Below are 25478 nucleotides of genomic sequence, written 5' to 3'. Positions count from 1 at the left end.
TTATGAGGTGTGCATACGTAGATGCAAACATTCAGACACACACAAAAATAAAAATAACTTAAAACCTTTCAAAGTAAACAGCAAAAGTAAAATGTAACAGAAATGTTTCTGTTTGATTCAATTAAACCCAGGCATCATGGAGGCTCTCAGAGACAAATTGAAGATAGACTCTAAATTTTACTTGTCAGTGCTGAGTGGAGTCTCCCGCCCATTTAAGGAGAGCAGAGACTCAGTCAATGCAATTGCTAGAAAACGTGCTTGCTCCTCTGTTAGACTGCAAGTTGGACGACAACAGGGGCTGCGGCTATCTACCCACATTCTCAGAATCTAGCTTATTTTTCCTCTCCTGTTAGGTAGTTTGGAAATAGTCATTTAATTAAATCGAAAGGAATAGTCCTCTCACCCCTCCGGACACGTGTGAGCGCTTAGCTAGAGCACTCAAATATTTATAAACCGAGCATTATAAAATGAAAAGATTCTGGGACTAGGGAGTTGAGCCCACTGGGAAGGAGGCGTGCTTAGGGACTTCCGGATTGAATCTAAGCACACAGCTGTCAAGGGGCCACCGGGCAGCGAAAGCAAGAGGGTCAAGAATTAGAGTGCCGAGAGGATGCAGAAAGCCTTGTGGGAAAGTGGCAGGCCTTCATGGAAGGACGCTCAGTGGGAACCCGCGCAGGGAATGCTGGGAGAAGGCAAAGCAGGGTCATCTAGGTGGAGATGGAGGAAAGAGAAGACAGAGTGGGCACGGCCTGGGGGATGTAGATATGGATGCAGCTTCGGGCCTGAGCTGACAGCCCCTGGACCCCGGGTGGAGAAGTGGTCAGGATCGCTGCAGGATACCTGTAGGATTAACGGGCGCGGAGCCAGACCTGGGCATCTGTCGTGGGGAGGATGCTGCACCAGGCAGTGTGGACCGGGCAGGGAGGGCCCCGCGCGGGGGCTGAGTGTCTGACCCTAGTGGAATGACTAAGTTAGTTTTGGCTGTGAGCAGGCGAGATGGGAGCACGCCAAGTTATGAAACACTGATTGCTTTGCTGGAGTGGAGAGCATCTGGGGTCCTGCCTGGGGGCCGGAGGGAAGGGCGTGCCTGGTGCCTGATAAAAGGTGCTGCGCAGCGCGGGGACCGCTTTCTCAGTGTCCTCCTGCAGTGCTCCTCGACGGAGGGCAACCTTGTCAGGGTGACAAGAGGACTCCGGAGCTATTACTTACTGCACGCCGCCCAGGGCAGTCGGGGACAGACCGCAGATTTAATCCTCCCACTTGGCGACCCTCAGGGTAGGAAGGGGACAGAGCCACAGCCTGAGTATGGCCACTGCAGCGTGCGAACCTGTGGCCAGGCCCAGCCTGACCTCCATTTCGTCCGGGGAGCTGCGCAGCCTTTGGACGTGCGACTGCGAGCTGGCCCTGCTGCCCCTGTCGCAGCTGCTCCGCCTACAACCTGGTGCCTTCCAGCTGCGCGGTGAGCAGCTCCTGGTGCCCGGGCCCGGAGAACCTGGGGCCAGGCAAGGGGGCTTCAACGTCTTCGGGGACGGCCTAGTGCGCCTCGACGGGCAGCTCTACCGCCTCAGCAGCTATATCAAGAGGTAGGTGGCCACACTGTGCGCTCTAGCCTGTAGCAAATCCTCTACCTGGGGACCGCTGCTGCCCCTCTCAGGGAGACTGAGGACTGTAGATAGAGACTAACCATCCTACCTGCCACCCACCAGCCCAAACCCTCCTTCCCTCCCCCAACCTCACCCTGAAGCAGCTAAGTAGGCCGTTTTGCTGTGCACATAGGGAGGACAGGGTGGGAAGCGCACTCAGCCCCACCCAACAAGCCGAGCTGGTGGTGACTTTTTCCATTCTGCACTTTAACTAGGTCGGATGAACTCAGTGTGCAGGCACACCCCTCTGGGGATGTCTTGGATGCGGATCCTCACACTTTAGTTCTGAGCGTGAATAATTTTATTCGGCTGAAGCATGCAGATAGATTCCCCCCCCCCCCCAGTAACTGCTCTGTCGGTGTTTCTTACACCAAGTGACTATAGTGAAGAAGGAAAAAGCCCCCAGAAGCCCAGACCAGAGCTGAAATAAGGGCTAAGGTAGTTTCCCGGTTTGCTGCAGAACACTGTTAGACCCCGGCCTTTCTCCAGCGGTCCTCAGGAACGGTCGTGGCCAAGGGGACTCAGACACTGCTTGATAGGCTTCAAGCTGGCAACGATGTGGAAGCAGACTTTGATCTCAGTGGCAAAAGGAAGGGCCATCCATGCTGGATTCCACTTGGCTGGGTCACCCTGGAGGAAGCGGGTACGTGGCTCGCACCCATGCACAGTAGGGTGCTCAGTGTCCCAGAACCAAGGGAGTCGGGAGCCTAAGATGCCGGCCAGAGGTGAAGATATGATGCACTTACTCCTGGGATAGGGTGGAGTCAAAGGGCTAGACACTGCTGGTGCATTCTTCCAGCTGCATGCAGGTAGGACACTCAAGATAGGATGAGTCTTGGATGTCCAAGAAAACATTCCCTACCGAGAATTTCTCTATGGTAGGGAAATAAAAATGCTAATTTCTAAGGGGGGAACAGTGGAAAGAGCTAAGGTAGAAACCAGGTTTGGGTTGGGGAGATGGTTCAGTGCCGGAAGTGAGAGGACTTGAGTTTGGATTCCTAGCTCCCCTGTAAAAATGTCTCTCTGTGCACTAGAAGCATGGAGACAGGACAGTCACAGGGGCATGGAGACAGGACAGTCACAGGGGCTTGGAGACAGGACAGTCACAGGGGCTTGGAGACAGGACAGTCACAGGGGCATGGAGACAGGACAGTCACAGGGGCTTGGAGACAGGACAGTCACAGGGGCATGGAGACAGGACAGTCACAGGGGCTTGGAGACAGGACAGTCACAGGGGCATGGAGACAGGACAGTCACAGGGGCTTGGAGACAGGACAGTCACAGGGGCATGGAGACAGGACAGTCACAGGGGCATGGAGACGGGACAATCACAGGGGCATGGAGGCAGGACAGTCACAGGGCCATGGAGACAGGACAGTCACAGGGGCATGGAGACAGGATAATCACAGGGGCATGGAGACAGGACAATCACGGGGCTTGGAGACGGGACAGTCACAGGGGCTTGCTGGCCATCAACTGGTCCCTAAACTGACAAGCTCCTGGTTCAGTTCAGTGAGAGGACACATTTGAAATGAATAAGAAGGGAATGTCTGTATTGGTGCTCCTGTGTTCTCTCTCTCTCTCTCTCTCTCTCTCTCTCTCTCTCTCTCTCTCTCTCTCACACACACACACACACACACACACACACACACACACACACACACACGATGATTACAGTGTTCCCCAATGAGCTGAAGTCAGAGGTAAGGTGTGTGATAGAATCAGAGCGTCTGATACTGGAAATTTTAGAATAGATTTGAGGCTTATCATTAAACGCTTTTCTTCTAACATCTTCATATAAGTAAATGAAAACCAGCAGCAGCTCCTGGTCAAGTTAGACTGTAATCCTAGGACTGGGTGACACAGACCATTGAGCAATGAAATTCCATACACTGGCTTCTCCTCACGTACATCATCATGTGAGGGCATCACACCCCGGAGACACAAAGGTTCCACGGAGAAGGGCTTGAACAGTGGGATTAGCAGTGTGCCCTCTTGCAGGGGGCATGCCATGGTAGGAGCCAGCTTTTATTACTGTGTGGGCCGCCTGAAGAGAGGCTAGGAGGGAGCCGAGTCTGAGGGAGCTCTCTGTGGAGGTCTGGGGCATGCGCAGCAGCTGGGATGCAGAAGCACTTTGAACCTAGCCTCATCGAGATCCTTCTGCTCTGTTCTGCAAGACAGATGGCTCCAGTGGCATTAGGCTCCGGAAATAGCATTACAGGCAGCACAGGTCTGACCGGATGTTTCCAGAACCTTGGAAAAAGGAATGGTTGCAAAGTAGTGGTGAAGCATTATTGTATCTTGAAAATTCATTTTTTCCTGTATTTTTAGTTGTGTGTAGGTGTGTGTATCTGAGAGAGAGTGTGTGTGTGTATGTGTGTGTGTGTGTGTGTGTGTGTGTGTGTGTGCAGATGCCAGCAGCCACCAGAGGCATCAGATCCTCTGGAGCTGGAGTTACAGACAGTTGTGATGAACCGTCTCTCCAGCCTCAGGACAATCTTACTCAAGACAAAGCGATAGTACAAATTAGAATCTACTGTTAAAATAGCAGCAGGCCACTTGGGTGAAGGTATTTAAGCCACGTATTGCCTGGGGCCTCCTTATATGGTTGACAGGAAGGAGGAGCTGGGGGAGAAGGCGTGTAGTTGGGTGGGTCTGTTTCCGCGTGATCGACTTGGATTATGTAAGCTGTTGCTCACTGCGAGCGCCCCTTCCCATGGAGAGGCTGATGTTAATCATGCCAGCTGTGTTGACAGTGATGGGTCAACACATCTCTGAATCTTAAGGATTCTCAGTTAAGAGGGCACAGCTTGCCTTGTTGTGAATGTATCCCCAGACTAGCTCAGGCCAGATTGTCCTTCCCCTTACCCTCCTGATTGGCCTGACTGGAGTATAATTGAATAGAATTTAAGTTTGATGGTCAATAAGTGGGGGGGGGCATTTTTCTATTTCAATTTGGGGTGGTGGTACAAGCATCTCCATGCACGAGAGTATCCTAGGTAGTCACAGGTTGCTGGGTGTGTTGCTCTGGTGTCTGTGTGTGTGTGTGTGTGTGTGCATAGGTTTGCAGGAGAGTCTCAAGTGGCTGAGTGCAATATTAGATGAGGAAGTGTGTGTATCCCAAACCAAGTGAATTCAAGGTTTCTGAACTATTTCCTGTTTGTCTGTCTCTGTAGCATACACTGCTTCTGTCAAAATATGCACCAAAGCTAAGTCTTATCTGTCAATCCATCCATCCATCCATCCATCCATCCATCCATCCATCCATCCATCCATCCCTGCCTCTGGTTTGATAGAATTGCTACTGTGCCTTAGGAGGTGCCAATTTTGAACGGCCCTGGCAGAGTGTTCCGGTTGGGTTTCCTCAAGGCTAGGCAACTGGTGTAGAGGAGCAGCCTGACTTCACCATGTCAGGCATCTGCAGTGTCTGCTTGTCCACAGTACAGACTCCACATTTGACACGTCAGAGCCTAGAGGTGATGGACCCTGGCGAGTTTTTATCTTTTTCCACAGCCACCGTATTCCCGCCTTAGCTGTGGGATGGCATCTCTGCAAAAACAACTGCCTGGAAGGTTAGGGATTGCAAAAGTCCGGCCCAAGGTCTTAAGCACTTTGGAGCACTGGGCCTTTGAGGACTGTGCATTGGCCTCCCAGAGATGTGGATGCATTCTCAGCGTCCTTGCAGCAGAGATGTGTGGATGAGAACCTCATTGTATTGACTGTTAGGTTTGTCTCCCATGATGAGCATTTTGGGAGTGGGATGAGTTCACAGTGTAATCAAGACCCAGAGTCTGAGATTCCCCGGGTCCTTTCCCAAGGAACCCCAGAGGCTGAGTCATTGCTCTTGGCGTTCAAGTTGAGGGCGCCTGTCCTCCTTTCTCGGGTTCTCTTTCCGATACGTAAGCTTCTAAACACAACACTAAATAGATAAACTGCCGGGCAGGGGTGGCTCACCACCACCATTACCACCACCACCACTATCACCACCACCACCAACAATAATGACAACACCATCATCATCATTTTTCTTTTAGGTTCAAGATTTCTATCCATGTCATATCTAAAGCCTGCTTAGGACACTACCCATATATAGTCGTTGTTAGCATTTCCTCTAGGCTCTGCCCAACAGTTACCTAGCAACATCCAGGTATGAGTGTATAAAAAGAACTCTCCATCTTCTCTCTCTCTCTCTCTCTCTCTCTCTCTCTCTCTCTCTCTCTCTCTCTCTCTCTCTCCTCCCCTCCCCTGCCCTCTCCTCTCCCTCTGTCTTCCCCCATGTGTCCCCTGCTGGCCTCTTCCCTTCTCCCTCTCCCTCTTCCTTTCTCTTTCTCCTCCTCCACCCTCCCTCCACCCCTCCCTCCCTCCCTCCCTCCCTCTCTCCCTCTCTTTCTCTCTCCCCCTACCTTTCCCTTCTCATCAATAAACCTTTTATGATTTCTCACAGGAAACACTTTGGCACGGACCTGTCAGTGCCCTCCTTTCTGCTGCACCACCATCACTGTTTTATAAAACACATCAGTGGTGTTACTGTGTGACTTGAAAGGCCAACCCACATTGACCATCACGCGCGCACACACACACATGCACACACACATACATGCCCATACGCACCCACATGCACACATGCAGTGACAATGTCTGGCAAATATGACCTTGAATTCCTCCCCTGCACTGCACCCTGCTGTGAAAGAGGCTGCTAGGAAATCTAAATAAATTAAACAGGAAAGGTGGCTACTAATATTAACTTGAATCCCCGGAAGGGTGCAAAGTATTTTGCCGGTGTCGTCTTGTGAAATGCTACAACGGGGGCACCATTGTTTATTTTTTATGATGGGAAAATGAGGATTAGTAATGAACCTACGAAGACGCGGGAATCAACTGAGCTGTGGTTTCTTAAGTTGCTCTACCTTCCAATGGCCAGTGGCAGCTTCTCACAGGTCCAGAAGTCCCAAATAAATAACTGGGTTTCTATCCATTGTCCACATTGAATATAAAACAACCTTTGAAAAGTGCAGAGATTTTAAAGGAAGAAATGATAGAACCTGCCCCTATGCACAGCGGACTTAGCAGGGAGATAAGCAACAGCCAGACCCTCCCCAGGGGGCGGGGTAGGATGCTTGGGAATTATGGGTAAAGGCCGGAGCTGCCACTCTACAGTGAGGAGTGCCAGTTCTCTGCCAGCCCCCGCAGGGTTGCCACTCCACTCCCAGTGGCAGCTTGCCGGTCTCTGCTCTGCTAGCGTGGGCTCCGTCTTGAGACTCCTTCTCTTCCTCCTGTCTCAGACGTACAAACCGACGTGTGCAGAATCCTTCTCCAGTACACACTGAACTGTGATCTGGGTGGGATCCAGTCTAGAGGAATCCAGTGTGTGTGCCTGAGTGGCCAGTTCTGTGCTGTATCAGTGGAGGAACCCTGGGATGGTTCCTTACCTTCTGTATAACTCAGTTTCCACGGCTGAGAATAATAATGATATGAGGATAATAATTGCCGTGTAAAATAAAAACAAAATGGGGATGGCTTAGCGAGGACTGCAGTTTTATTTCCAGCATCAGGTGGTTCACAACTGTAATTCCAGCTCGGGGTATCTGGCGCCCCCTTCTGGCCTCTGTTGGCACTGCACTCACATGGACAAACTCACCCACAGAAACACATGCAGCCATAATTAAAAATAAAACCTATTTTAAAAAATCACGCCAGTCTTAAAGAATTGCTGTATCAGAATTTAAATGGATGAAGTCCCGAAGAAACAAATACTGGCATGTATTGACCCTTGTCAGGTGTTAGTTTTCGCATTGTTACTAAGTAGCCCCATAAGCCTCCTTGGCATTGTATTAGATCTGCTCTATGGGAAACTGCGAGCCTCTTTTTCTGGTGATGAAGATGAGTGTGAGGAAAGTTAAATAGCCTGAGAGATCACAGTCCAGGCCCGCTAACTCCTTCCCTGGCTTTGTTCCCTCAGAGCCTCGCTCTGATTTTAAGCCATATTCTGTCTGCTTACTAGTCTCAGCACATCTGGTCACTGTTGAATGCCTGCCTTCTGACTTCCAGCCACCCACCCTGCCTCATCCCCGCCAGCGACTGCAGCCCTCTGGTTGGCTCCCTGTGTGTTTGGTGTGACAGAACAGTCTCTCACCGGTACCTGCCTTACCTCAGTCGGTGACTAGTGCCTGGTCCTTGCTCTCTTTTATTTATATTCCCTGAACGGTGAGGTGCCCTCTGCCACAGGGTTAGATTTTAATTCAGAACATGACTGCTCTACCAAGAGGTCACATCTAGGTCTGTGTGAACCGGCTGGATTGCCAGGAGGCACAGGCAAGCAGAGTTCTGAGTTCAAGGACAGCCTGGTATGAGCAAAGGTAAAGAAAAGTTTAGGTCCAGGCATGGTGGTGCACACCTTTAATCCCAAACAATGAATGAAGACGTAGTTGTTAGAAGGAAGTAGCCGTGTTTGAAAGTGGCTTCTAGGGGGCTGGAAAGATGGCTTGGAGGTTAAGAGCACTGACTGCTCTTCCAAAGGTCCTGAGTTCAAATCCCAGCAATCACATGGTGGCTCACAACCATTTATAATGAGATCTAACCCCCTCTTCTGGAGTGTCTGAAGACAGTGCACTTACATATAATAAATAAATCTTTAAAAAAAAAAGATAAGAAAGCGACTTCTAATTGAGTGGCAGACAAAGTGACGAATCAGAGAAAGATTTGGCAGAATAGGATCTGCCCAACTCTCACAAGAAGAGAGGGAAGGGAAACCATTTAAGGGGCAGTGCAGAGAGGAGGGGAGCCATTTTATGTGATGGGGAGGGGGCAGTTTTACCAGGGGAGTTCTGCAGAGACAGGTTGCAGAGAGAACAAGCTAGACACAGGTGAAGACAGAGTAAGTCAGAGGCTGAGAGAGAAGCCAGATTGAACCAGTCAGCTTGAAGACGAGTTTGAGCCAGAACAGTTGAGTTGAACCAGTCAGCCAGAGCTCAGAAAGGCTGAGAAAGGGTGAGCTTATTCAGCAGTTAGGTGTCAGAGGCTGAAAACCTCCTAGGCCTAGATAAGATTGTATGGAGGCTAAAGCTTCCAGGACCAGGGCTAGGTTAGCAGACGGAGGCAGAAAACCTCGGAGATGACAATTGCATCAGAATAGAAGTCACTTTAACACGCGGGTTTCTCAAACTGTTGACAATTTAGCATGCAGGTTTCTGGGGTTCTTGAAAAGAACACAGATTCTGGTTGGATGAAACTGGCAAGGGGCTTGAATTCTGTATTTGGATGCACCATGCTGATGCTATTGGTCCTGGGACCACACCCTAAACAAGAAGGACTTCTCCCTCTTCTGTTGCATGTTGAAATCCATGTGTTTTATCTGGCTCTCAGTTGCACCATGTAGCTCTGGGTGGCAAAGGTATTTTCCTCCTCATCTTTGTATTATCAAAATCTACCTCGCAGTGGGTCACAGAGAGCTGTGTCCCAGGTTGAAAGTGAGCTGTGGCTCAGGGTCACAGTGCACTTTGGTTCCGAAATGAAGTTCACACATCACTGAGCATGGACATGAATTAGATCTTATTTTGAAATGCTGCTTTCTCTGGCATTGTCCTGCCCTCTGACCTTTATTCTGAGGCCAGGCTTTGAATGGTAGAGCCTAAAAGTAAATTGGAGGGACAGGGTAAAATTAAGAACTGGGAGTTAAAAGGACTTGCTACATAAAAGTAACCTTAAAGTTGCTTACATTTTACCATCCCCTGTGATAACTTTAGCAAATACAGTAAGTAATCAGTGCAGAGAGGTGATATTTTCATTACTAATCAAGAATAACTGCTCCCTAATGTCATAAGACACCCTGAAGTAAAAGCATCAACTAGATGTTAGATACTGAGACACCCATGGACCTGAATGAGGAGACCCTGATCTTTTTTTTTTTAACTGAGTCTTGTATTCAATTTTTTATAATAATAAATTTCAAAAAAACACTCATGCTTATTTATTTCATTGGAATTTTGAGGTGTTTGACAAAGGGAGCATAACTAGGAACTGGGAACGGAGGAATTAATGAATTAGAATCATGTCCTTCGCCCGGCCTGGCGTCCCTTCATTTGAGTTAACTGTTTGACATCGGTCAAAAATGCTAAGCCGAAAGCTCCAAATTTCAATAAACCATACATTTTAAAAAGTGCACCACTGAGATCCAGAGATTGTGATCTCTTGTCCTGCTCCAGCATGTGCCACACCCCTTTCCTGAGAATCCTGCCTGCAGATGCTACCCTTTTGCCATCATTTAGCTTTCTAGTGTGTTAGCATCACTGTCTAGTGTACAGATGTGTACAGATGTGGTGCCATCCAATGATTTCAGCATCTTCTGGATGTCTAAGAAGGGACCCCATTGGTTCTTATATGTGGCCAGGTTAGAAATACAGAATAATATCTCTTTTCTACAAATGATGCTGTCAAAACTTTCTGACAAGCAGTGTTTGTGCGCCCCCCCCCCCCGGAATGGATGGCTATTTAAGTGGCGTCTGACTCATCAGAGGCAGGAGAGTCACATTGCACCTGCTTTTACTGTTCACTTCCATTCAACTCATACTATAAAGTGTGTGATCATGTGTAGTTCACACAAAGAGTCAGCATGTGACTTCCTGATGCCTCTTACCTGATTACACCCGGCCAAGGTTCTCCGAGCCTCATGGCGCTGCAGAAGGCCTTCCATGGAATTCTTAAGGGGCCACTTGTTCTCCCGGATGATTGTTTCTGACTTGATGATTCTATCTTTTTTACTTGCAATGTGGGTTTTTTGGAAGAGAGTTTGCAGATGGCAAAACTCAGTGATGTCTCTAGTCAGATGTTCACTGATCTTACAGGGGGAAGGAAATGCCATGATCGTGCGTCATCAGGAGAGTGTGAAACAGCTACTTTGGGGGCGCCATTGCACACAAACACTAGGCGCTTCCTCCAGAGATCAGCCTGCAAGCTGTGGACAGGGGGAGAAGGAATTGCCCTGGGGAAGGTGTGTTAAATGAGTGGGTGGGTCTCAGGTGCCTACACACACACACACACATACACACACACACACACTTCCTAATTCTTCTCTAACAATCCCACCAAGTAGGGACCAGGCATTGAAGCACATGATTCCCAGGGGGCTGCACTCATTCAAACCACAGTACTCTTGAAGGAATCCAGTTTGTATTTGGATCTTTTTATTGACCATGTGGAGGCATATGAAGGTTGATTGGAAAAATCATAGGGCAATGGAGAGAAACCTAACACACACATACACACACTTCTTGATATTGATATGGACAATAATATCTGCCTTCTTCTTCCTCTGTCACTACAAGGGTGTCCCTTCCCTCCATTATCTTCTGTGTCCCTGTCCCACTTTGCAAACCCAGACCTCAGCTCTCTGTCCTCACCCTCTTCACGGGTCTCTCTTTTCTTTCTCAAACCCGGGTCACTCATAGAGAGCTAGCGGAGGATGAATATTCTTGACCTGCCCTTTCTCTACCCTTTTATGGGACTCTGGGCTGCATTGGCAGTAAGACCACTGGCAGCATCCACCAGAGCCTACACATCAGCATGTCTTCATGGATGCATGGATGAATGGATGAATGAATGAATGAACAAACCCCACCAGGGGTGGTAACTTTCTTCTCCTTTGTTCCCCTTCTTCAGGGCCTTTGGATGGATGGTCAGTCTAGATGGAAGGCTAGGGAGCTTTGATCCCAGTACATCGTAGGAAACAGGGGTCACCCAGAGTGATTTTTGTCATTGTTTTTATTTCCCAGGCTAAGTATGGAATCCAAGGGCTTGCCCAAGCTAGCAAGTTCTCTACCACTGAGCTTTGCCCTAAGACAACCTCAAGCAGATCTCTGGATCTCACTGGTTGGGCACCCTAGCCAAATCTGTGAGCCCTGGCTTCAGAGAAAAGACCATGTCTCAATATGTGAAGTAGAAAACCAATTGGAGATGCCATACATTGACCTATCACATGCACACACACACACATGCACACACACACACATGCACACACACACATGCACACACACACACACACCCATATACACACACACAAACACAGTAAAACAGAAAGCAAGAAACAGATCAGAGGTTCACTGGGGCTCTAATTTCAATGACTCTCCAAATCTGATCTGATAATCCAATAAAATGTCTAGGAAATAAATCCAGAAGATAGACAAGCAGAAGCTGTCCTTCTGTGCCTCAGCTGGACACCCTCTCCTGGGCATTTGACCCACACCTGCATCCTGTCTGTGGGAGATGTGGGATGTAAACAGGGAAGGGACTCTGGACAACTGAGTAGCCACACCCATGTGGCAGCCAGCTGATTTCCAAGGCTGTGGTGTCCCTGTCAAGCACTGAAGGTCGACCAGATAAGAAACATCTGGAGCTGTCGGAGCACAGTTGGAGCACAGAGTCTGTCCAGTGTAGCAAAAGGCAGCCCCCTGCGGCAGCTCCCCTGGCTCATTCGCTCCCCGCAGATACTTCATCTGGGCCCTCTCAGAACCCTTAAGAAGGACCATGGCCGAGGTGCCCTTCACACGCTGGGTAGCATCCAGACTACACCCACACCGACCCTGAGGCTGGGACAGCTAGGAAGTGAAGCCTCTCCTTTGACTTAGTCACTGTTCTACTGCTGTGAGGAGACACCATGACCAAAGCAACTCCTGTAAGGAAAGCATTTCATTGGAGCTTACTTATAGTTTCAGAGAGTTAGACTATCATCGTCATTATGGTGGGAAGCAGACAGGCATGGTGCTGGAGCAGTAGCTGAGAGCTTTCTATCCTGAGGTGGTAAAGAAAGCAAGGGGAGAGAGAGAGAGAGAGTGTGTGTGTGTGTATGTGTGTGTGTGTGTGTGTGTGTGTGAGAGAGAGAGAGAGAGAGAGAGAGAGAGAGAGAGAGAGAGAGAGAGAGAGAGAGAGAGACTGGTCCTTGGCATTGGCTTTTGAAGCCTGCCCGTAGAGATATATGTCTTCCAACAAGACCACACAATTCCTAATTCTTCTCTAACAATTCCACCAAGTGTGTGTGTGTGGGAGGGGGGGCTGCACTCATTCAAGCCACGGTACTCTTGAAGGAATCCAGTTTGCATTTGGACCTTTTTATTAACCATGTGGAGGCCTATGAAGGCCGATTGGAAAAAATCATAGGGCAATGGAGAGAAACCTAACTAGCCAGATTGAGAAACAGGATTTGGAGAAACTTTTCTAGGGTAGAATTAAACCAGGGGAGCTAAATTTAGTGAGGATATGGGCAGAAATCCACTACCAGTTTGACTTTATTTCAGTTATATGAACTGAGAATTGAGGAAATGTGAATTAGTAATAGTTTGTAGGAATAATAATTAATGGTGTGATCCACACAGGCCGGGTGCTTATTTTGGGATTAGAATGGGGAAAAGGGGAGGAGATAGAAAATTCCAGATCTATTAGACAAGATGAGTCCACAAGGGAAGACTCCGTGAGTTCTACCTTTTCAATTTTGTTCTTTGTTTCATTCTTTTATGATTAAGGGGGAGGTATTTATTGTAGATATGAGGCAAGCACACATACACACACAGAGACAGAGAAAGACAGAGACAGAGAGAAATAGAGTTAGAGAGAGCATAGAGACAGAAACAGAGAGGCACAGACAAAGAGAGAGACAAAGAACAGTGGGAGAGCATGGGAGAGTGAGAGACAGACAGACAGACAGACAGAGGAGATGGAAAGTGTTGTTCACTATTGATCAAGGAGGACTCAGGATTCTGATTCCTTCAGATGAACTCTTTTACCCACATGATATATAAAGGCTTCCATCAAAGCCATACATTGATATTGAAGGGAGTTGGGACTTTTCAGAATCCATAGTTGAGGCAGCAAGCAGACTAGAGGCAGGGCACGCTGGACAAGCTTGTAGCAAGGTTGTGGTTGAGCCATTCCACAAACAGACCGGCCATAAAAGATAAGGGGCATGCCTGGGAAAACTCCTATGGGTCATACACTATCTGGACTGGAGTCTCCTGTCTCCTGTCCCTTAGATACAGTTAAAATGGCCTTCCTGCTAACAAAAATAAACCACCCTCCTACATTGCCGATGGCCCGATCTGCACGGATGCCAAAAAAACCCACCCTGCGCGCCAGAATCCCCCGCCAATGTTTGAATCAGCAAATCATGTGTAACCGCGCCAACCCCCCCTGACAACCTCCCTGACTTTTCCTATATAAACCCCTACCTTTTGAGCCTCAGGGTCGACTCCTCTGTCTCCTGTGTGAGATACGTGTCGATCCCAAGCTCTGATAATAAACTACCTCATGCGTTTGCATCAAGTCGGTCTCTCACATTTCCTTGGGTGTATGCTATCCCGAGAATAGAGTGGGGGTCTCCCCAAAAGGAGGTCCTACAATACCAAGCCATCCCAGAGGCCATAGAACCCTCAGCCAATCAGCAATGACCAGAAGGCGGATTTCCTTATATGTATAAAATGTGATATCCTCTATTAGGATACATCTTAGGAAACAGCCCTCAAAGCCCACGGGGTGAGGCAGGTGAGCGTCCAGTCAGTACAGTACATCCCCTTCCTCACACGGGAGTGGATGCTGTATCTCCAGCTATTTCTGCTTTTTCATAGATACGTGGAACTGACCACCTACTGTGATTATAAAGACTACAGGGAAACGATACTGAGCAAGCCCATGCTATTCTTCATTAACGTGCAGACCAAGAAGGAGACCTCAAAAGGTAGGTATACATATAAATCTGCATTTGGTTCTGCTTTGCTGGGTGGTAGGCTAAGGTTGAGAGGCCTAAAGAAGGGAGGATAGATGCGAGTGTTTGCCAAGGGCAGCGACGACCAACCTGCCATGTGCAGCCATTTGGAACATGGCTCGTGCTGGCACAGCAAACCTGATGATGCAAGCAAACCACCTGTCTCTGCGCATCTGACTTCCTGTTCAGGCAGGAAGTGACCTAACGCAGAGCCTTCAGAGGTTTAACTTCCTTGCTAGACAGGAAATGACCTGATATTCTGAGCCTTTTGAGTTGGGTAGCGAGGCTGTCCTGTATCACACTGTGTCTGAGGCATGTTCTCTGCTGCTAGCTGCTCCAGTGACTTCACAGGTCCTAGCGGCCAAATGCGGATGTTTTGAACATGAAAGTAGGTACAGCCCAGATGACAATTCTATTTTTTTTTTTAAGATTGATAATATTTTTAAATCTCCAGCCCTTAAATTTTATTTTAAATTATGTGTGTGTCCAGTGTGATGTGTGTGTGTGTGTATGAGTGCAGTACCTTCAGGGGCCAGAAGAGGGCATTGGATTCCCAGAACTAGAGTTACATGCAGTTATCAGTCACCTGATGTAGGTGCTGGGAATCCAATCCAGGTCCTCTGCAAGAAGAGTTCATGCTTTTAGCTCCTGACTCATTTCTATCCCAATAGATAATAACCTTCTTAGGATAGAGGTATAAAATACCATTTTGGTAGGATGCAAAATGATCCTACCTATGGGGTACATATTCTGTCATTATTGTATAGAAGAGAAAACTAAGACTTTTTTTCCTGAAGGTAGTTAGTTATAACTGCTTCAGATTTTGTTTCTGAGTGTTAGAGTTACATGTTTAAATATAGCTCTTTAGGGTTTTCAGATTAACTGATAATAACTGTGTAACTCAAATTCCAGTGAGGACGTTTCTCTATTTTTCTTCTCACCTCTGCTCAGACTGATAATGTTGGAAAGTGTTGGGGACTTGATTTAATGGAATCCCAAATTCCATGGGAATTCCCACAGAGGTCCGTGTTCCCAGTTGATTTTGATTGGGAAATAAATATACCAAGAGTCAATGGCTGGGCAGGTAGACTGAGGTGAGACTTGGAGATTTGTGCAGATGAGGAGCTGGGAGAGAGAAAGGATGCAGAGATTGCCACAATGGGGAAGATGAAATACCAGACCTAAAGGCCCACCAACATGTGAGAATCAGGGAAAGTGGCCGCACAGGCCACTTCCCCAATTGGGCCTGGGGAAGCAGAGATGAAATCTAGATTTTTAAAAATGTTAACTCAGGAGTACTGGAGGGGAATGTTTGCTAGCATCAGGAAGGATTAAAATGCCCAACCATTAAGCTAATCAAGGCATATTAAAAATTAACTGGGCCAGGCGGTGGTAGCGCATGCCTGTAATCCCAGCACTTTGAGAGGCAGAGGCAGGCCAGTTTCTGAGTTCGAGGCCAGCCTGGTCTACAGAGTGAGTTCCAGGACAGCCAGGACTATACAGAGAAACCCTGTCTCGGAAAAAACCAAATCTAAAAAACAAACAAACAAACAAAAAAATTAACTGGTGTGTGTGTGTGTGTGTGTGTGTGTGTTTTCTTTTTTGGTTTTTTCAAGACAGGGTTTCTCTGTGTAGCCCAGGCTGTCCTGGAACTCACTCTGTAGACCAGGCTGGCCTCAAACTCAGAAATCCGCCTGCCTCTGCCTCCCAGAGTGCTGGGATTACAGGTGTGTGCCACCACTGTCCGGCATATATGTATGTGTGTGTGTGTGTGTGTGTGTGTGTGTGTGTTTCTTTCATTCTCGAATCCACATGGCTCTTGGGCAGGTCCAATCTGTTGGGAGCACAGAATGGCTAACTAATTACCATTACAGGAAAGTTACCAGCAAAACACTCTGTGTTAAGTGAAACTGTAGAACTTGATTCTAGGTAGTATTCTTCAAGTGAGTCCAGGGTAATAAGTAGTGACTGGCTCACTTCAGACAGACTCGCCCAAGCCTCCCCTCTCTTATGGGAGGGCTCTGTGCTCATCATCCATAACTCCAAGCAGAACACTCTGTTTGCAGGAGAGAGGAGAGAGCACATTGACCAGCCACACTGTGAAAGCGTCCTAGTACCACATGTGCTCTGGCTCAGCGATGGCCGGGAAGCCAACCAGGTCTCCAGGATTGTAATCCACAGGTGTATAGGTCACCCCCTCTGCACTCCTCCCCCAAACTTGTTCCCTCAGGGGGGAATTAAAATAAAGAATGATACCTCTTTTAATCAAGGTTTAATCAAAGTTCCAACAGTGGGGTGAGAAGGCATCTTCCAGAGGTTCCCAGGTCATAGCTGCATGACAATGTCTACAGGAGGGGGCACCAGAGGAGGCATGGGAGGCCAACAGCTGGTCAACTTCGGAAAAAATGATTTAATATAAAAAACAAAAGATGACTGAGCTTGTATGATGATATCTGTAACTAAGGCAACATGTCAGCTCTGCTGCTATTCTAGACTGCATTTTATGCAAATTAGTTGTTACCACGTCCTCCAGACAAGCACTGCGAAGTCTAGAAGTCTATCATAGTGAACCTGCAGATCGACAGGTCTGTAAACATGCCCAGCTGTGAGAGAGGCTAGACCTAGCTGTGTAATGAGCCTCCAAAAGGCCTTGGCTGATTTGCATGAAATTCAATTCCAGGTATCAGCTAGCCTGCTTGCTTTATTTTATCTCTCATCTCAGGGAGCATATAAGATGGTGAATACCCTAAGCTCCTCTTAAAACTTCAGACCAAGGGGAAACGTAGGCAGGAAAACTATAAGTGAGTCAGCTTAGTTAAAATGCATTCGGGGCTGGAGAGATGACTCCACTGGCTGCACTTCCGGAGGACCTGGGTTCTATCCCCAGCAACCCCACAGTCTTACAACCATCTGTAACTCCAGTCCTAGGCATGTGGTGTCCTTTAAGGGCACAGGGCAAGTGGTCCACAGGCATACCAGCAGGCAAAACATCCACACACATAAAAGAAAAATAAATAAATCTTCCAAAAACGTCATTCCTTAAAAATGTAAACACTTACCTTTGGCCCTCAGGGTTTGCCCCTGAGACATCCCGAAAGCAATAGAATAGTCTCAGGATCACATAACAGCTGGTCCATGCCTGTAGACAGACTCTGACATGCACGTCCCGCCTCCCTTGATGACTCCCTTGATCCTGGGGAATGGAAAGAGATTAGTAGTTAATAAGATTCCTGTGTTTTTAAATGAGGAATCAATCCTTTGTCATATCCTGTGTTGGGTAAGATCAGTGGATAGACTCCACTTCCAGGGCCTTGGTGCTGGAAACTCTAGCTTGGAGCAATGGAGGAGCTTTAAAGTGTTTCTCAACTTTCCTAAGATTGTGACCTTTTAATACAGTTCTTCATGTTGAGGGGAGCCTCAACCAAAAACGATTTCATTGCTACTTCATAACTATAATTTTGCTACTGTTATAAACAGTATTATAAATATCTAATATGCAGGACATCTAATAGGGACATTTGCCCCTAAAGGGGTCATGCCCCTGGCTGAGAATATAGGGAGCCTATATTTCATCTCAGGTACGAGAATGCAGAGGCAAGGGCTGATTCAAGCAAGCTGTCCCCCGATTTCTGCATGCACGCCTTCAAGTGTACAAACACCATCAATAAATGAATATTAAAAAAGAATAGTAATTGGGACTAGAGAGATGGCTCAGCGGTTAAGAGCACTGTCTGTTCTTCCAGAGGACCTGAGTTCAAATCCCAGCAACCACATGGTGGCTCACAACCATCTGTAATGGGATCTGATGCCCTCATCTGGTGTGTCTGAAGACCATATATAAAATAAATAAATCTTTTTTTTTTTTTAAATTAATTGCCGGGCTGGAGAGATGGCTCAGAGGTTAAGAGTATTGACTACTCTTCCGAAGGTCCTGAGTTCAAATCCCAGCAACCACATGGTGCCTCACAACCATCCATAATGAGATCTGACGCCCTCTTCTGGGATGTCTGAAAACAGCTACAGCGTACTTACATATAATAAATAAATAAATAAATAAATAAATAAATAAATAAATAAATGCCAAAAGAATCTGGCTCTGCCTTGACAGCACGAGCCAGTTCCCCCAGAGGCTGGTGGGGTAGAAAGCACAAGGAGGTGTCTTCCCTGGGTTCTGCTGGTTTTCTGCCTTGCAAGTGAGGTGCTGGCGAGAACGGGGCCATCCTTGCTTATACACAAAGCGAGAAGTTAGCCACATGGAGGCCACTTTCTTCTCCACACTGGAACACTCTGTGGAGAGGAAGTTCTCCTGTGAGGGGCTTCTGATAGCCAAGGTAGCTCCTAACCTGTTCTCACAGTGGCCCAGAGTGCCTTTCACATTTGCAACATTTTGGGGAAACATTTCTAGAAATCTCACTAGGCTCTGGTGGTATTATTGTATTATATATCTAAATCGCATACCGGGGTTTCTAACCCCGCCTTGGTTATTGAGTTCCCAGATGAAAGATACAACCTCACAACAGCTGCCCACCCTCCCTGCTGTTAGAATCCACGTTCCTATCGACAACCCCTGGTTCTTACCATTTACTGTGGTCCATCTGGGATAATCTTAGCTCCAATTGGGCAGCCCTCAGGGCCGTGCTCTCTTGACCCTTAACCCACGGCGGCTTCTCCTTCCTCTTCTGCACTTTCTTCATCATCTCAACACAAGCCCTCAACACCTACAGCCCACCTATGTCTCTTCTGCCCAGCTATTGGCTGTCAGCATCTTTATTCACCAATCAGAATTAACTTGGGAGCAGGGTCACATGCAGACTCCAGGTCTTGGGGGCCCACACTTAGCATGACTAAAGACAGTAAAAGACAAAACCGCAACAGGTATGAGTCTGAGGAAGCTGTCAGGAAAGAGAGTAGCCGCGTCGCCATCTTCCACAGTGGCTCCAGCCACGCCTCAGCTAAGCGGAAGCGACACATTCACGTCACACAAACACTTTTTCTAACATCTGCTTCCTGACTTCTAGAAAGGACCTACGCGTTTCTTGTGAACACAAGGCACCCCAGGATAAGAAGACAGATAGAGCAAGGGATGGACATGATCATTTCCTCGGTGATTGGAGAAAGCTATAGGCTTCAGGTGAGCTGGGGTTTCCGCACGAGGGCTCCCGCCCCGCAAAGGAACCATTCCCCTTACTCCTGGGCACCTGCCACGCCCTCTCAGGGTGTTCCTCCACGGACATCCGGGCTGCGGTTGATTCTATAATGCTCACGATGGTTTCGTACCCCATGTCAACAAACTCTTTTCTCTTTCAGTTTGATTTCCAGGAAGTAGTGAAGAATTTTTTCCCTCCAGGAACTATTGTGCTGAATGGAGAGAATTTGAGCTTCACCTACGAATTCAAAGCAGATGCCCTGTTTGATTTCTTCTACTGGTTTGGGCTCAGCAATTCCACCGTGAAGGTGCACGGAAAGGTTCTGAACTTGACAAGCACAAACCCAGAAAAAAAAGAAACGATTAAGTTATTTCTGGAAAAAATGAGCGAACCTTTAATCCGAAGAAGTAGTTTCTCCAATCGGAAATTTAGCGTCACATCTAGAGGTACGTCAAACTCTCGGGGTTTGGGAAAAGTGGTTAGCTCGAAGAGTGGAGGTATAGCCAAGTGGCCACTAACTGAAATGCCAGAGGTCTGCCTCTTTACCAGAGAGCAGCGATACCCTGGCCTACGCCTTTGATCCCAGTACTTGGAAGGCAGAGGCCAGTTGGTCTCTATGAGTTCAAAGTCAGCCTGGTTTACACAAAACCAAGAAAACTGGTACCTCCAACTTGGGGTGAAAGGAGTAAGAGGCGTTTGTTAGCTTGGAGGAGGAGCTGGGCGTGGTGGCATGCACCTGTATTCCAGCTGGGTGTGGTGGCATGCACCTGTATTCCAGCTGGGTGTGGTGGCATGCACCTGTATTCCAGCTGGGTGTGGTGGCATGCACCTGTATTCCAGCTGGGTGTGGTGGCATGCACCTGTATTCCAGCTGGGCATGGTGGAATGCACCTGTATTCCATCTGGGTGTGGTGGCATGCACCTGTATTCCATCTGGGTGTGGTGGCATGCACCTGTATTCCAGCTGGGCATGGAGGCATGCATCTGTATTCCAGCTGGGCGTGGTGGCATGCACCTGTATTCCAGCTGGGGTGGCGGCTGCAGCAAGGGTGTGTCTGGAGGACGAGATGAATCCAGGAGTTTGAGGCCAGCCTAGGTAACACAGGGAGATCCTGTTTCAGCTAAAAAGAAAAGAGGCAAAAAGGGAAAAGAAAAGAAAAAAGGAAGAAAGATATAGTAAGTTTTTCTTGTAAGCCCCCTAAATTTTCTTTTTTTTTTTTTTTTTTTTTTTTTTTTTTTTTTTTGGTTTTTTGGATTTGGTTTTTTCGAGACAGGGTTTCTCTGTGTAGCCCTGGCTGTCGTGGAACTCACTCTGTAGACCAGGCTGGCCTTGAACTCAGAAATCCACCTGCGTCTGCCTCCCAGAGTGCTGGGATTACAGGCGTGTGCCACCACCGCCCGGCCAACCCCCTAAATTTTCTGACAGAGCAGTTCTATGATGCAGCCAAAGCAGAGGGTAACCTGAAATTATTAATGTAAGTGAAAACTTACTAATTTAAATGACTACACTCACTTCAGCACACAAGGTTTAAACTATCTTGGAAGAGGGCTGCCTCCCCCACTACCTGTGCATGAACCCGGGACAACAGAGCCGGCAGCCAGCTTGCATGTCTCAGTCAGTGGCCGTGGTCTTTGTCTTAACGGTATAGTCGGAGCATTCTTAGATACTGCAGGAACAACCCCTAGGAAGGTTTCACTTAGCAAACGCACACGGCATATGGTGGGCTTTGACATGCATGAGGCTCAGGCAGATGGCTCCCTCCTCAGTGAGCTGCTCTCTGAGGGTGAGCTAGTGCAGGGGCCCTAGAGCACCTCCTGGATTGGGGCGCTGGTGGCTGTCTGCAGCAACTGCCATCTCAGGGCCCCCAGAGTGTTCTGCAGAGCAGATGTCAACGGTCTGGATTAATTGTATTTAGGGGCGGTTCTTTCTTCCTTTGTGTGCAGCAAAAATCCAGGGGCTTTTTTTTTTTTTTTCCTGGAAATTGCCTGTGTCCTTCCGTCCGCCCCTCCCTCCTCCTCTTTCCTTCTTTCTCTTGCTTTTCTTTCTCTGAGTCTCTGTTTCTCCCCCTCCATTTCAGGCTCTGTTTCACTCACCTCCCAACCCCCACCCCCTCCTGTCATAGCCTCTGTCACCCTGCCAGTTACAAACAAAAGCTTTGTGGGCGGGCTCAACTTGCTTTGGCTGCGCCCTGTTGCTGGATCCTCAGATACTCAGTCTCTCCCATTTGGCCCAGCATCCCGGATGGATAGCCTTCCTGTTTCATCGTGACTCACACCCTCTGTCCCGGTATCTGCTTAGGGTTCCCACTAGGGCACACTGGGTAACAAAGCGTCACATTCCCTAGAAAGTCTCCCCTGAGCCAGATCTGGGGACTCCTCAGCTCTAGAGCCTTGGAGAGGACGCCCCCACCCCCACCCCCCGGGAGTTGGCTGCCATTACAGGGAGCACGGCTAGGCACACCTGTTGCACTGGCAGGTTGCCAAGGCTGGCACGCAGCCCTTGGACTGACTGCCAACCTGGTTCTGTCCACTTCAGAAGCTGCTCTCCAGCTGGGAATGTAACTCAGTAGAAGAGTGTCTGCCTGGCATGTGGGAAGCCCTTGCTTTCTTCCTCAGTCCCGCAAGATGAACAAACCAACCAATAGTCAGAATCTGACTCCTAGCCCCTGACCCCTGACCCCTGACCCCTGACCCCGGCCTCTGTCTTGCGCATCTCTTAAGCAGCTGCCTCACAGCCCTGGTTGTCCACCAACATTTTTGTTGCTGTTTGTTTGTGAAGGAGTCTCATTCTGTAGCCCTCCCTGGCTATTCTGAAACTTGCTATGTAGACCAGGCTGGCCACGAACTCACAGACATCCACCAACCTCTGCCTCCTGAGTGCTGGGATTGAAGGTATATGCCAAGCATGCCCAGCCAAGAGTAATAGCACAGATAAGCAAAAATTAATGCACTCCTATTAAGTTTTTGAGTGTCCCTGTGGAAGCCAGGATTCTCTACAAATTGCTGAAATGGCTTCTTTGGATGGATGCCAGGGACACTTTTTCTTTCTGTAGTGATAATAATAATGAATGCCTTATTTACTGTGTTTTTTAGGTTCAATTGATGATGTTTTTAACTGCAACCTGTCACCCAGATCATCAGTTACAGAACCACTTTTGGCAGAATTCTCATTTCCAAGTGTTCTGGAATCTGAAGAGACATCCAACCAACTTATCTGATTGTTCCGAACATTCCAACTGCTGGCCTTTGGAGGTCTGTGGCAGACAGTGGGTTGAAGGGTAAGAGGAGGCAGGGGTAGACATTTCCATCCCTTTGCCAGCCTCTGGCCCTCCACGGTTCTATAGAGGACTCCCTTTACCACTTTCCTAGACGCGGTGCCCTGGCAGGCCCAGTGGCTTCCCTTGGGTGTGTGATTATGGGATGGAAGGACTTTGTCTCTATGGCATAGGGTGTCATCGAGCACTTCTCTAGAGAATCTGAGGAATTCTCAGAGGCAACCACCCGTGAGCTTTGCTTAGCACTGTGGCACTCTGAAGACCTTCCTGGCGACCTGCATGGGAAGCATCTGACTGGGGTGTTAACCAGTGGCGTTTCCTGGACCACAGAATGGCCCTCTGCAGCCAGCAGTCCCAGCAAGCCTCGGGGTTAAGCTTTTTTTCTGGCAAATGCCCATATTTCCCTGAGAAACAAGTCTGATGTCCATCCTGCTAGTGGGATGAAAGGTCAAGATACTGTCTGCTGAGGGATCTCTGCAGGCCACCAGGACGAGCCTCCCAGAAACAGAAAGCCAGGTGGTACCCAGTCAACCAGTGGCAAGAGAGAATCCTCCTCCTGCGGGTACACCCACCAAGTTGGTGTTTGAAATTCAAGTTAGCAATCTTAATATGAATAGAAGAGCCGAGGGAAACTAAGCCATTACTACTGCACTTTCTGCCTCTCCCAGCTCCAGGGGGATTCACTGAAAGGGAAAAAAATATCATCCAATCTACATATAAAAGTTTGTGTGAGCAGTCAGGCCTGGTGCCTGTAATTCTATCGAAGGAGGCATTCAGGACCATCCTTGGCTACACGGGAGTTCAAGGCCAGCTTGCTCTCTTAACACAGAAGACTGTCTAATAAAAACAAACCAGCACCATTGCACAGGTGAATGCCTGCGTATACTCATAAGAAGGTAGATTTATGAGCCTCTTGAAGCATCTTTTCTGTCCTTCTAAAAATGTATTCCCACGCTACAAATTTTGATAGCAATGTTGATGGCCAGTCATTTGTATCTGAGATGCTACCTAGTACATATGCACAATTAAAAAGTTTTCTTAGCATTCAATTTGTAATTGATTTCATTTGTGGCCAAAAAAGGTACAGGGTGGCCCCTTGAGGTTTGTGGGTGTGCGGTTGCTTTGTGGCTCACTAATGATGGGAGGGGCATGGCTTTAACAGCCACTGCCTCAAGAAGGGACTTAGAGAGAGAGGCCTTAAAGTATTTGGAGAAAGGAAATGAAGGTTGATAAGAGAAAAGAAAGTGCCACTTCATCACAGGAGGATAAACATTAAATTCAGTAAAAAGGAAAATAATAAGGAATTCTAACCAGTTCTCCACCAGCAGAAATAAACCTTAGGTACACAGCAAGAATTAAACTATTCCCAAAGGAAATAAAAACTATTCATAACACTGACATTTTTCTTTTGAAACTGAATTGAGAAAATAGGCAGTAATCACCCCGGGAAATGGACTGGAGATCTGGGAAGTTAATTTCATCATTAAGATTTTTTAATTGGGTTAGAGAGATGGCTCAGCAGTTAAGAGCACTGACTGCTCTTCCAGAGGTCCTGAGTTCAATTCCCAGCAACCACATGATAGCTTATAACTAATCTGTAATAGGATCCAATGCCCTCTTCTGGTGTGTCTGAAAAGAGATACAGTGTACTCATATACACAAAATAAATAAATAAATAGATAAATAAATAAATCTTTTTTTAAAAAAAGTCCTAACAAAGCCGGGCAGTGGTGGCGCACGCCTGTAATCCCAACACTCTGGGAGGCAGAGGCAGGCAGATTTCTGAGTTCGAAGCCAGCCTGATCTACAGAGTGAGTTCCAGGACAGCCAGGGCTATACAGAGAAACCCTGTCTTGAAAAAATCAAATAAAAAAAAAAGTCCTAACAAACCTTATAAGTCCCTTGTTAAAAAAATTTTTTTTAGTTGATGCAAAAGTCAAAACACACAATGATAGTGTATTTTATTGACAAATATTTCAAAGAAGTAAGACTGGCAAATCTATAAATTGGTGAAAATTCTTCCTGGCTGAAAGAGGCTCCAAACTGGGCATGCACACGGCCTGGTGCGGACAGCCAGTATTTAAGAGTAGTAAAAAGTCTGTAGGATGGCTTTACGGCCTGTGTTCACCCAGGCTCGTGCTGAAACTTTATCCTCAGTCACCTGCCCTTGCATCTTTATTAACATATGTTAGTTACACATGTTGATGGGTTACATCATCATTTCATACATGTCCATAATGTGTTTCGATCATATGCACATGCCTTCCCTGTTACCCGATAATCCTTCTACTCCTCCTAAGTCCATGGTTGTTTTCTGGAAATTTCTATCTGGGGACAGTGATTTTTCTAGGGCTCCTTAGCCGCCACAGTCTTCATGACACTGAGATCCAGAAGACCTCAGGAAGGTCCAAGGCCGTGTACCTGTTTGACTGAACCAAGGAGCCTAGAGTTGGTCAAGCATCATCCTGGATGTTTTTTGGAAAGATGAAGTCAACACGAAATTGCTAAATTTTGAGTAAGGCAGGAAGTCCTCTTTAGTGTGGGTGGGTCTCACTCAGCCACCTTTGGGTTTAACTACAAAAGACTTCTCTCCAGCAAGAGGAACTCTGCAAGTGTTTCAGCTGCAGCTCTGCTCTTTACTGAGTCTCCACTTACTGCTTCATCCTAG

The 25478-nt window shown here is 47.7% G+C and overlaps 1 protein-coding gene across 1 annotated transcript; it reads left to right on the top strand.

The window, feature by feature from the left end:
* Window positions 1-726: 726 nt before the first annotated feature.
* Medag (mesenteric estrogen dependent adipogenesis) lies at window positions 727-23859 on the top strand. Its single transcript, XM_052168552.1, has 5 exons — window positions 727-1583; window positions 14252-14361; window positions 19407-19519; window positions 19696-19981; window positions 22629-23859. Exons 1-5 carry the CDS (start codon window positions 1306-1308, stop codon window positions 22751-22753), a joined length of 912 nt encoding a protein of 303 aa, XP_052024512.1. The 5' UTR covers window positions 727-1305; the 3' UTR covers window positions 22754-23859.
* The last annotated feature ends 1619 nt before the right edge of the window (window positions 23860-25478 follow it).

Source organism: Apodemus sylvaticus, chromosome 22 (assembly GCF_947179515.1).
Source record: "Apodemus sylvaticus chromosome 22, mApoSyl1.1, whole genome shotgun sequence".
In the NCBI taxonomy this organism is placed as follows: Eukaryota; Metazoa; Chordata; class Mammalia; order Rodentia; family Muridae; genus Apodemus; species Apodemus sylvaticus.
Note: the sequence above shows the minus strand (reverse complement) of the source record. Positions and strands in the feature narration are given on the sequence as shown.

Coding starts and splice junctions, on each gene's coding strand:
- Medag (XM_052168552.1), top strand. CDS start 1,306: ATGGCCACTGCAGCGTGCGAACCTGTGGCCAGGCCCAGCCTGACCTCC. Junction 14,362..19,406: donor CAAGAAGGAGACCTCAAAAG/GTAGGTATACAT, acceptor CCTGACTTCTAG/AAAGGACCTACGCGTTTCTT. Junction 19,982..22,628: donor ATTTAGCGTCACATCTAGAG/GTACGTCAAACT, acceptor TGTGTTTTTTAG/GTTCAATTGATGATGTTTTT.